The 12,650-nt window shown below is 34.1% G+C and overlaps 1 protein-coding gene across 3 annotated transcripts in view; it reads left to right on the top strand.

Annotated features, from left to right (window-relative positions):
- The window catches only part of LOC136038035 (uncharacterized), a 64,706-nt gene that overhangs the window by 18,281 nt on the left and 33,775 nt on the right, over nucleotides 1-12,650 (top strand). For all 3 annotated transcript variants that reach the window (XM_065720979.1, XM_065720978.1, XM_065720977.1), the window contains exons 3-4: nucleotides 2,505-2,719; nucleotides 6,437-6,611. In XM_065720979.1, the coding sequence (XP_065577051.1) occupies nucleotides 2,505-2,719; nucleotides 6,437-6,611 (390 nt within the window). The remainder of the gene's footprint in view (nucleotides 1-2,504; nucleotides 2,720-6,436; nucleotides 6,612-12,650) is intronic.

The following is a 12,650-nucleotide window of genomic DNA, read 5'->3' as shown; positions in this document are numbered from 1 at the left end:
ATTTTCCCAAAAATATCCAGCAAAAAGTTTGAGATAGGCATTCTGTCCAGTGTTGTTGGAAGGTCCGGAAATTAGGTCTTTGAAGATGACAACCCACTACTGCCCTCAGGACAAAAATATTAAGTTATGCACTGGGGGCATATAAGGTTTTACAGAAAGGGTAGCCGTAAAGGCTTTAGAGGTGGCTTATCGATTGATAATCAGAGATTCTAGTGCCCTTTTTAAGAGTCAAAATGATCAAAGGGCAGCTATCACCTCCCCCTCCGAACAAACGCCATATTTCCTCGGAATGTATCTATTAACAAATTTGAGATAGCTACTCTATTCAAAATCATCCAAATATCATACAACAAGGTCTTTGGGGTTAAAACAAACCCCCAGAGCTTGGGGGGCAAGAGTTGTATTTGGTTCAAAATTGGAAGTTCTAGTTCCCTTTTAGGATTCAAAAGTGACGGAGGGCAACTGCCCCCTCCCCCCTGACTACCCCTTCTTTTCACCAAACGAATCTGATTGAAATTGTGAGATAGCGATTTTGTTCAAAATAGTTCAAAGAATATATAGCAATGCCTCTAGGGTTGGACACAACCCCCCAGTGACCTGGGGATAGGGTTGTAAGTCATGCCATGGGGGTATTTAAGTTTTTTTATGGAATGGGTGGCTGTTTAACCTTCAGATAGGGCTCATTTGATTTGAAATTGGAAGTTATCGTGCTCTTTTTCAGAGTAAAAAGTGATTTAAGAGCAATCAGCACTAGTAAGAGCAACCAGTTTTAGTCCCCGTTTTAAGATTCAAAGTGATCAGAGCGACTCCTCCCCCACACGCGTCGTGTTTTCCTAAGATGCATCCAATAGAAATTTTGAGACAATCTTTTATTCAAAATAGTCCAAATATCATATAACAATGCTTTCGGGGTTGATGAACCACCGGAGTCTGGGTGCGAGGGTTGTAAGTTATGCTCCTGGGGCGTTTAAGGTTCTTATGGATGAGATGATTGCATACATTTTAGTTGTAGCTTATTTGGTTGAAATTGGAAGTTCTAGTTCCCTTTTAAGAGTCATAAGTGGTGAATGTCAACTACCCCCCCCCCCCCCCACCACCTCTTGTCTTCAAAATCATTTGATTTAAATGTGCTATAAGCATTTCGCTTAAAATAGTCCAAACAACATATAACAATTCCTAGGGTTGACACAGCCCGCCAGATCCTTGGGACAAGGGCTTTAAGTTTTGCCCTGGGGACATTAAAGGTTTTCATGGTATGGGTGGTCATGTAAATTTCAGATGGGTCCCATTTGATCTGAACTTAGAAGTTATAGTGCCCTCTTTAAGAGCTAAAGTGATTGAGCAAATTTTGTTCTGGCCTTGGGAAGGTATGGGCGTTTTGAGCCCCACTCGTGTTAATTTCAGCGCGTTTTGAGTTTGACTCGACTATTTATTGTAATTTCTGTTCGTTTTCGGTTCATTTCATTTATCGATGCTGATTTGTGGTAGTTTAAAGGCTTGGTAGATTATTTGATTCAATTTTTGCTCCTTTTTGGTTTAATACGTTTTTTACTTTTTTGTTGTTGTTGTAGAAAAATTATTTTTAATTAGTTGCAAGAAAAGGGGGTCTCTGAAAAACAAAAACAATCAATTGTTGATGCCCTCTTGACAAAAGGCCACCGATTGCTTACAGAGAGTGGTGGCTTCAAAGGATGCCGTGGACATCGCTTTGGCCAATTCCCTTCTAGAGAGTACCGTGAAAACGCGAGAAGATGAAAAAAAGCCGGCTGCAAAGGACATACCAAAAAGGAAGTCGAACCTGGTAAGCAAGTTAACCAATCTCTCAAAGACGTCGATTAAGTTAATGAGTTAGCTTGCAAGATGAAGTCTTGTGGATTGTTTTTGCTTGTTTCCAGCCTTGAAGTTCCTTTTCTTATTTTATTTTCAATAAACATAAATGAAAGTTTTAACAAAAAGAAAGTAGAAAAACAAAGACAATTGACCCATTTCCATAGAAAATGAGCTACTCCCGAGGGTTATGAATATGATGATTCTTAGACTGACTTGACCATCGCTTCTGATGTATGAGCAAAGGAGTGTTTTGGCCATGAATGGTAATTAAAATTTCTTCTGACTTGATCCCTATGAGCCCCTTTTTTCACCCCCCTAAAAGTCCCTTGACATGTCGTCAATTCCCTTTTCTAGTGAGCAGGAATCATTCCGAGCCCTTCCTGTAAGATTAATTTTTATATTTAATTTCTTTTTTTTCTTTGTGTTTTTTTTTTGCCAGGGGGTTGAGTTATCATAGCAGTGCAAGATAAGTGTCTGTGGGGTGATTTTTCGGGTTGTAGGGGATACGCTTAGCACCCCTTTTTGGGCAACAACAATGCATATACATCAAAATGTATATGTTGGTTAGTTTATTAATATTCAATTTGTCAATCACTAAATATTTATTATAAGTATAGTAATATCATTGTGATGGAATCATCTTTTTTTTTTCTCATGTCTGAAAATTTTTGTAGATTCTGCAAGAAGTGAAACTTTAAGGACTGTCTACCAGAGCATCAAAAGCAACAATACACAGTTAGCCCAGTCCTATCAAAATGAATGTTTAAAGTCAGCTAATCTGGCAGAAGAGTTGGTGGTATTGAATCAACAGCTAATGGACAGTGTGACAGAATGCTCTATTTTGAAGGCACAAATATCAAAATGGGAGCAATTGAAGAAAGCCACGCAGGTATTTCTTTTTTGCAATTGAATTTTATTTAGGCTTTCCTCTACCAAAACCAAGGTTAATATTAAGGTAGATCACCCTCCCAAGACCTTTTTTTCATGTTGTAGTAAGACTATCAGAGATGGGGCAATAGCCTATATTAATCCCCAAAAAGATGCTTTCTCCTTACTGTTTTCCCTCGCTTTTCAAATTTTTGTTCAATTAATCCAAATTGGAGCCTGAAATATTTTTCTGTTTACCCTATTCTTACTTAGTAAGGATTGATAGTTAGTACTTACTTAGTAAAGAGAGGTTGTGTGAAATTAGATGTTGAATTTCAAAAAATAGCTCTAATTTTGCTTAGAATTCAGCCCACTCTGCAAACCACATTGCCCAAGCCTCTTGTTGTACGTTTTAACTTTCTATGCTGACGACCTGAAGCTCATTGTTTCAGCCTTGTCTTATGAAGATCTTACCCTTCTATAAAATGATCTTGGATTGCTTGATCAATGGGCTGATGCTTGGCTTCTTAAATTCAATGTTGTCAAGTGACATGTCATTCACCTTGGCAAAATGAACCCTTGTCGATCTTATGGTCTCTCAGGTCTCCTATTTTCCTCTTTTAATACCGAACAGGATTTTGGAATCACTATTGATAGTGAGTTAAAATTCAGCATTCATGCTAAAAAGACTGCTGCTGGTGCTAATTCAACCATGGGAATGATTAAGCGTACTCTTTCCATTCGTTCCCCTTAAGTCATTAGTCTTCTGTATAAGGGACTTGTGCATCCTAAGCTTAAATTTGGAATGTCTCTGGCCGCCCTTTATTAAAAAAAAAAGACATAAAAAGTTTTGGAAGATGTGCAGAGACGTGCCCCTAAAGTGATATCTGGCATGCAGGAACGTTCCTACCCATCAAGACTAGCAAAGCTGAAACTACCAACTCTTGTATACAGAAGAAATAGAGGTGATGTTATTTGAACCTATAAGATAATCAGGGCTATTAAACCCTCAGCATTATTTCCAACTGTTGGTCCTAACTCAAGAACTAGAGGTCATCAGCTGAAACTCGTTAAGTAGCCTACCCTATTCAGAGTCCGCCCTCAATTCTTTTCTTCAAGAATCACCAATACTTGGAATAAACTCTTGTGCAAAAACTGTTACAGCTGAATCTGTGGACATCATTAAACGAAGACTGGATGCTGAGTGGTCCTCCAGAGAGTGTAAACTCAACTGGGAAGCTTTGGATCAGCACAGTGCACCTGGTCACTAAAGAATCCTGAATTCAACTCAAATCGTCAACTCTGGAGCTCTACAAGTAGAAATCCTTAGATTACTCCAAGCTACAATTTGAGGTAATTATATTCACATAAATGTTGAAACTGGTTTTTAGTTGTGCACTAAGCAAAACTAAAGGGTAGTTTTCGGCTATGTTCTTGTGGAAATTTACCGAAAAGCCATAACAACGAAATTAGACAATGCGGGATTTTCTTTTTATTTTACTCTTGAATTATTTATAATTTTCAATTCATGAAATGACAAGGTAAAAATTACTTTTTTGTTAATACTTTTCCAAGCATTGGGTAGCCAGTACATTCAGAACTGTATTAGAAGCTGTTTTTAGTCTTGAGATCCAAATCTTGCTGTTTCTAGGAGTCGAGCTCTTCCCTTTAATTTTCAAGCTCGTATCTCCTTTCAATGTCACATTCTGAGTGGAGCTAAAACTGTCCAGTTTTCTCTCTGTCTTTTCTCTTTTCAAGCATCTTACCAAGCTTTTTTTCTCTTAAGTTTTTCAACAATTTTGTGTTGATATCAAAAAACAAAATAAAGAACTTTTAAACTTTTTCAGCCATTAAGAAGATTTGGGGAATTAGTTTAGTAACTGAATGTTTGATTTTTTTTTTTTTTTTTTCGTTGTCTTGGGAGGTGAATTAATGTTATTCATTTTTTGGGGAGGTTAGAGACACTCCCTCCAAATCTGTTTAACAGTTTCAAAAAAAATTATAACCTTTAAAATCTATTAAAGTCAAGTAAGTTCAGTTGGTAAGCATTCATTAATCAACTTTTAAAATTTATCTGTTTAAAAACATGTGGCATCGATTTCACGAAGTGCATAAGAACTGTTAAAAACTCGAATTTAAACATCAAACTTGCAGTTTTAAGGTAAATTTTCTTAATTCTGTGACAAAGGGAAGAAAAAAATTTATAAGGGTCACACAAGCCTTCAGAAGTCTTTCTTTGCATTGTATTCATTAATGGCGGGTTTCAAAATTGAAAAATCATTAGAATTGCGGAAAAATTGCCTATAAACGATCCTTTTGACATCATTAAGGGGGATATTTGATCGTTTGCCAGAGCTTAGTAATCAATTTTGTGATTACAATAACCCTATATGTCCAGACCACAACCTTGAACTGTTTCAAATTGATAGTGATTGTTGGGAGACACATTTAGGGGAAGAACTCAGCGACACATTTAGGCTAACAGAGAAAAATTTCTGAAGAGACTTTTTCAAATGCATTGATTCCACTCTATGAAATTGAAAGGCAGATAAAAGAATGACAACATGTTTAGTTACTGGATTTTCTTTACGAGTAGTCCATCTGTTAGTCTGTGATGTACAGTAGAAAATTAAATCCATCAGTTTCAGATGTATCTTGAGCGACTATTCCCAATAGGCCAACTCCTTGAATGCGCGAAGTATTCAAGATAGCCATAAATGAAACAGAAAACACAAGAAGGACTCTAGAAGCAAGGGGCATGAATTTTTATACTATTTTTTATCTTTACTGAAGGTTAATCAAAACAGAGTAGCCATAACATAGCCAGTTCCTTTATCAGGAACTTGTGAACAGTTACAGAACTGACTACATTCAAAAATGACACGAATGACTCAGTACCATTACTGTTATTTCCTCTTGTACATTTTTCTTATTTCACTCTAAATTGACAGAACTGGCTGTTTATTCAGTAAGAGCTCCTATGCACATATATTTTTATAATTCGAAAGGTGAGTTAACTGATGCCGATTCGAAGAATTCCGTACCATATACACTAAGAGACATTAATATAGAAGGTATACTGTTAGTTTGGATTATTATTGCCACTAGAAAAATTCATTTGTATTCATGCACATAAGGCCAATGTACATGCGAGTACTGTTTCCTCTATCCCACTCTATTTAGAGCCATCACCTTGGCTACTTCCCCAAAACTATCCAAATATTACCTTCTGTTCGTTTAATGATTTTGATTGTAGGCTAATTTACTAATTATCCAATGGGAAAGGTTTTTTTTTTTTTATAATATTTGCTGATCCTTCAAGTATGAAGGATGTGGACAAATTTATTTTATTGTAGATTTAGCGAATCCGGCCTTTTGCCTGAGGCAGTAGGAACATATTTGCCTATACAACATAGATAATATTAATGAATAACAGGTGTGTTCACAAGAATCAAGATGTCTTACAATGGTATTGTAATTAAATCGTAATTGTAATAGATTTAATGAAAAATGCTTTTTGTTTAAGGGGGAAGTTATTATCATGTATACTTGATACTAATCAATATGTAGGATGTGTCCACAAGACCCACGATGTATTACAAAGGGTTTCACTTCCTTTATCCAAAACACCATCGCATAGGTCATCTGGTTACAGTCTGGGACTTGGTCTGCCTCAACCCCCTGTCTTTTATTTGTTGTACCTTTCTAAATGTTTCAAGATGTATTTCTTTTTTATTAGAAGAGAACTGACGATATGGAAAACAAGGCAAGAAATTTTTATCAAACAATGCAATTGAGATTCTCAGAAATGGAATCAATGTACCTAGATTTAACAGAAGAAATCAAGTCTGTCAAAGACATTTTAGGAGAAGAAATTGTCGCATCTTCTAAAACGAGAAGTCCGAGGAACAGCGGTAATGTTTTTTTTTTTCTTGTTTCCATATAATAATAATAATAATTCTTGTTTAATAATGTCTTAATCTATATATATAAAAATAAGTTGTCTGTGTGTGGATCTGTGGGTGGATCAGGTGACGTCATGTTTGTCCGCATATGACGTCTGAATTATTTCACACTAATACAAAAGAAGAAAAAAACTAAAAAAGGTAAAACCTACAAAAAAAACTAAAAAGAAAAAAAAACTAAAAAAGCTAAAAAACTAAAAAAAACTAACAAAAGGTAAAAATCTAATAACTAAAAAAAAACTGAAAAAAATAAAAAAAGGCAAAAACTACAAAAAAAATAAAAACTAATAAAAAAACTAAAAAAGCTAAAAAACTAAAAAAACTAAAAAAAACTAAAAAAAAGGTAAAAAACTATGTCTGTGTGTGGATCTGTGGATCAGGTGACGTCATTTTTGTCCGCATATGACGTGTGAATTATTTCACACTAATACAAAAGAAGAAAAAAACTAAAAAAGGTAAAAACTACAAAAAAAACTAAAAAGAAAAAAAAACTAAAAAAGCTAAAAAACTAAAAAAAACTAAAAAAAGGTAAAAATCTAATAACTAAAAAAAAACTGAAAAAAATAAAAAAAGGCAAAAACTACAAAAAAATAAAAACTAATAAAAAAACTAAAAAAGCTAAAAAACTAAAAAAACTAAAAAAACTAAAAAAAGGTAAAAAACTAAAAAAAAACTAAAAACTAAAAAAGAAAAAAACTAAAAAAAAGGAAAAAACTGAAAAATAAAAGAGAAAAAGAAAACTAAAAAAATATGAATAAATATATATAAAAATAAGTTGTTTGTGGGTTATTTCTGTCTGTCTGTCTGTCGAGTGACGTCGTGTTTGTCCGCATATGACGTCTGAATTATTTCACACTAATACAAAAGAAGAAAAAAAACTAAAAAAGGTAAAAACTACAGAAAAAACTAAAAAGAAAAAAAACTAAAAAAGCTAAAAAACTAAAAAAAAACTAAAAAAAGGTAAAAAACTAAAAACTAAAAAAAACTGAAAAAACTAAAAAAAGGCAAAAACTAAAAAAAAAACTAAAAACTAATAAAAAAACTAAAAAAGCTAAAAAACTAAAAAAACTAAAAAAACTAAAAAAAGGTAAAAAACAAAAAAAAACTAAAAACTAAAAAAGAAAAAACTAAAAAAAAGGAAAAAACTGAAAAATAAGAGAAAAAGAAAACTAAAAAAATATTAATAAATATAAAAAATATAAATATAAATATAATATAAATTAGCAATCAACAAAGCACCGAGACACAAATGACGACCGGGACACAGGGAGTATAAATGACGACCAGGACATAAGTAAAAAAAAAACTAAAAAAACTAAAAAAATGGTAAAAACTACAAAAAAACTAAAAACTAATAAAAAAACTAAAAAATCTAAAAATCTAAATAAACAAAAAAAGAAAAAAAAAGAAAAAAGGAAAAAAATAAAGGAGAAAAACAAAACTAAAAAACGAATGTATATACAGACCGGGACACCGGGATACAAATGACGACCGGGACACAGGGAATATAAATGACGACCGGGACACAGGGACACAACTACAATGGGGACGCCGGGGGGCACAGGGGGATATAAATGACGACCGGGACACCGGGACACAAGGAATATAAATGACGCCCGGGACACTCAAAGAGAAATCACAGACTGGAACACCGGGACACAAATGACGACCGGGACACAGGGAATATAAATGACGACCGGGACACAGGGACATAACTACAAAGGGGACGCCGGGGTGCACAGGGGGATATATAAATGACGATGGCGACTCAGGGAATGGTCGATTAGCAATCATCATCAACAAAGCTCAAGGGCAATCATTAGAATCATGAGGTATAGATCTGAATACGGATTGTTTTCCCATGGACCATTATATGTTGCATGTTCAAGAGTCGGTAAACCTGAAAATCTATTTATATGCACAGACAATGGGACAGCAAAGAATGTTGTATATTCGCAAGTTTTACGTAGTTAAAAACATATATATATATATATATATATATATATATATATATATATATATATATATATATATATATATATATATATATATATATATATATATATATATATATATATATATATATATATATATATATATATATATATATATATATATATCTATCTATCTATATTCACAGGTGGGACATAGGGACACAACTACAATGGCGCGTAACTAATATGGCGCGTAACGACTTACGCGCGCGGGGGGGCTTGGGGGGGGGCGCGAAGCGCCCCCACCAATTAGGTGTTGGGGTGGCGCGAAGCGCCACCCCAACAGCTAGTAATATAATAATAATAATATATATAATAATAGTATATAGTATAATAATATGTATAATAATAATATATAATATAATAATATATATAATAATAATATATAGTATAATAATATATAATATAATAATATATATAATATAATATATCAAAATTTGACAGCTAAGTCAAATTTTTAGCTTGTGCTTTATTGATATAAATTTGAAAACAAGTCTACTGTGCACACGTGGAGAGTAGAGCATATACGACTATGTATGGAAACTTCGCGTCAGTCTCAGAAAAAAGACGAAAAAGAGCCTACGTAATCTAGCGATGCTCAGAAAAACCACAAACCTAATTGAAAGCCTAAATTGATTATTATCTGAATTATTTTCTATTATCTATATTGTTCTTTAAATTGGCCAAAATTGAAAAAAATGGTTCTTGCCAAAAGGATACAGTAAATGTGTTTGTATACTTTTCTTTTATAACTAGCCTATGCTTGAGATACTAAACTTGTCTTAATTATTTTAATTAAATAAAAAAAGGAAGTTTTTTCGATTGAAATTAAGGAGCGACATTAAAACTTAAAATGAAGAGAAATCATTATGTATATAAAGGAGATTACCCCCTCCTCAATACCTTGCTCTTTACGCTAAAGTTATTCAGTACTTTTAAAAAGCTTCTAATTATTCTAATCAAACGACTTTTGTTTCAGAAGTCGTTCTTAAAGAATTGGGACACAATTCAAACTTTAGCATACAGAGCGAGGTGTTGAGGAGGGGGCAATCCTGTTCATATACATAATAATTCCTGTTCGTTTAAAGTTTTAATGTTACTCCTTATTTTCAGTTGAAAAAACTTGTTTTTTATTATTCCGATTGTTTTTAAATAATGCCAGGAAATCTGGCCCGCCTCCTAGAAGAATTCCTCTTCCCCACGGAAATATCCTCTAGACACTTCAATCCCGGTGAAAATTTATCCCGGACAATTACGCTTAACAACTCCAAGTGTAAAACTGAGACAGAAAAGAGAAAGCATGACATACTAAAAAAAATTGTCTAGGAATTCCGGCAAATTCTCTCAATGTGTGATTTCCTCGGACAAGTTCACCCCCTGGAAAATTCTTCACCGTCCCTTACCCAAAAATGTATGCATACTTCCCAATAACAAATACTATGCGTAATCAATGGGCAAGTTTTATAGCTTAAAGATCTTTACCCTGGGGCTGTGAGGGGTTCATGTTATTCCAAAGGCATATTTATTGGTCCTTTCAACTATTATGAACGAAATGGCTATCTCAAAATTTTAATCAAGCTAATTGGAGAAAAAAAGGGACTGGGAGGGGGCCTAGTTGCCCTCCAATCTTTTTGGTCGCTTAAAATGGGCACTAGACATTTTAATTTCCGTTCGAATGACCCTCCCACGATATTCTAGGACCACTGGGTTGGTACGATCACCCCTGTGAGAAATAAGAACGCTTCTGTGATCTTTCTTCTGGCGAAAGATACAAAATTCCACATTTTCGCAGATAGGAGCTTGAAACTGTTGCAGCAGGTTTTTCTAATTCGTTCGATCTGATGGTGTGATTTTCATTAAAATTCTCTGACCTTTAGGGGGTGTTTTCCCCCTTTTTCTATAATCAGGTAAATTTTATCAGGCTCGTAGCCTTGAATGGGTAAGACTAAACTTAATGAAACTTATATATTTGAAATCAAGCAATTCGTGGTTACAAACTATAGTAAGGAGCGACCAGGCTCAATAGTAACCGAAACTCTAAAGAATGGAATTTTTGTACCAATAGTTATATCAAAAGAATCGCATTTTTATGTTGATTTTAGATATACAAGTTTTATCAAGTTTAGTCTTGCCCATCAAAAGTTACGAGCCTTAAAAATTTGCCTTATTTTAGAAAATAGGGAAAATACCTCCTAAAAGTCATGGAATCTTAACGAAAATCACACCATCATATTCAGCGTATCAGAGAACCCTACTGTAGAAGTCTCAAGATCCTGTCTACAAAAATACGAAATTTTTCATTTTTTGCCAGAAGACAGATCACGGATATGTGTTTATTTGTTGTTTTTTTTTTTTTTTTCAGGGGTGATCGTATCGACCAAGTAGTCCTAGAACGTCGCAAGAGGGCTCATTCTAACGGAAACTAAAAGTTCTAGTGTCCTTTTTAAGTGACCAAAAAAATGGAGGGCACCTAGGCCCCCTCCCAAACTCATTTTTTCCCAAAGTCACCGGATCAAAATTTTGAGATAGCCATTTCGTTAAGCATAGTCGAAAAACCAAATAATTATGTCCTTAGGGATGACTTAATCCTCCAAAATCCCCGGGGGAGGGGCTGCAAGTTACAAATTTTTTACCATTGCATATATATATAATTGGTTATTGGGAATTGTACAGACGTTTTCAGGGGGACTTTTTCGCTTTGAGGGGGGCGGGAGGAGGTGGTTACATGGGAAGATCTTTCCATGGAGGAATTTATCATGAGGGAAGAGAATTTCCATGAAGGGGATGCAGGATTTTATAGCATTATTTAAAACAAACAATGAGAAAATAGATAAAAAAAAGTTTTTATTCAGCTGGAAGTAAGAAGCAGCATTAAAACTTAATGCGAACAGAAATTATTACGTATATAAGGGGTTCGTCTCCTCCACAATACCACGCTCTTTACACTATAGTCATTCTTATAGAATTGGGATTAAATTCAAGCTTTAGTGCAAAGAGCAAGCTGTTGACTAGGGGGCAGACCCCCTCATATACGTAATAAAAATATACAAATATAGAAGTTCTTTACCTAAGTTAATTCGTAAGTTACGTTTATTTATTACTAATAAAAACGTTTGTAAAAAAAAAATAAAAAGTTCTAGTTGCCTTTCTAAGTAACCAAAAATTTGAGGGCACTAGGCCTTCTCCCAACCCCATTTATTTATCAAAATCGTCCGATCAAAACTATGAGAAAACCATTTAGCCACAAAAACTTAATATGCAAATTTTCGTTTAATTATTCATGTGCGGTGAGCCAAAATCAAAACATGCATTAATTCAAAATCGTTCAGAAATTAAATAAAAAAACTATTTTTTTAACTGCAAGTAAGGAGCGACATTAAAACTTAAAACGAACAAATTATTCCGTATATGAAAAAGGTTGTTCCCTCCTCAACGCCTCGCGCTTCATGCTAGTTTTTATTGTTTTAAAAAGTAGAATTGTGAGAAAGAGTCAAACTTTAAAGTAAAGAGCGAGGCGTTGAGGAGGAAACAACCCCTTTTATATTCGGAATAATTTTTGTTCGTTTTATGTTTTAATGTCGCTCTTTACTTGCAGTTAAGAAAACTTGTTGGTTTTATTTAATCAGAATAATAAGCTGGGTCGCTCCTTACTTACAGTTCGTTACCACAAACTGTTTGATAGTCAAATGAAAGCCGGTGAAAACAAATCAATATATCTGCTCTCAGAAAGTTTTTACTTTATATTCTAGTTAACATAGATCCTTAATTGAAATTAAAATTTTAATCTATTAGGCTGAGGCATATTTTGAATGGTACTTCTGCAGGTAAAGCTGAACTATCAAGTGCGCTAGTAGTTTATAGTTCAAATTACATATTAAAACCACACAAATTCGTCTCTTATCAGTTTCTTATGTTCCCCTGACGTTTCAGAATACGCGATACCAGTGATGGGGAAAACTAATTTGTTTACTGACGGATACTAGCCAATGCTCTC

Source organism: Artemia franciscana, chromosome 17 (assembly GCF_032884065.1).
Source record: "Artemia franciscana chromosome 17, ASM3288406v1, whole genome shotgun sequence".
NCBI lineage: Eukaryota > Metazoa > Arthropoda > Branchiopoda > Anostraca > Artemiidae > Artemia > Artemia franciscana.
This window is presented reverse-complemented; position numbering and strand designations above follow the sequence as displayed.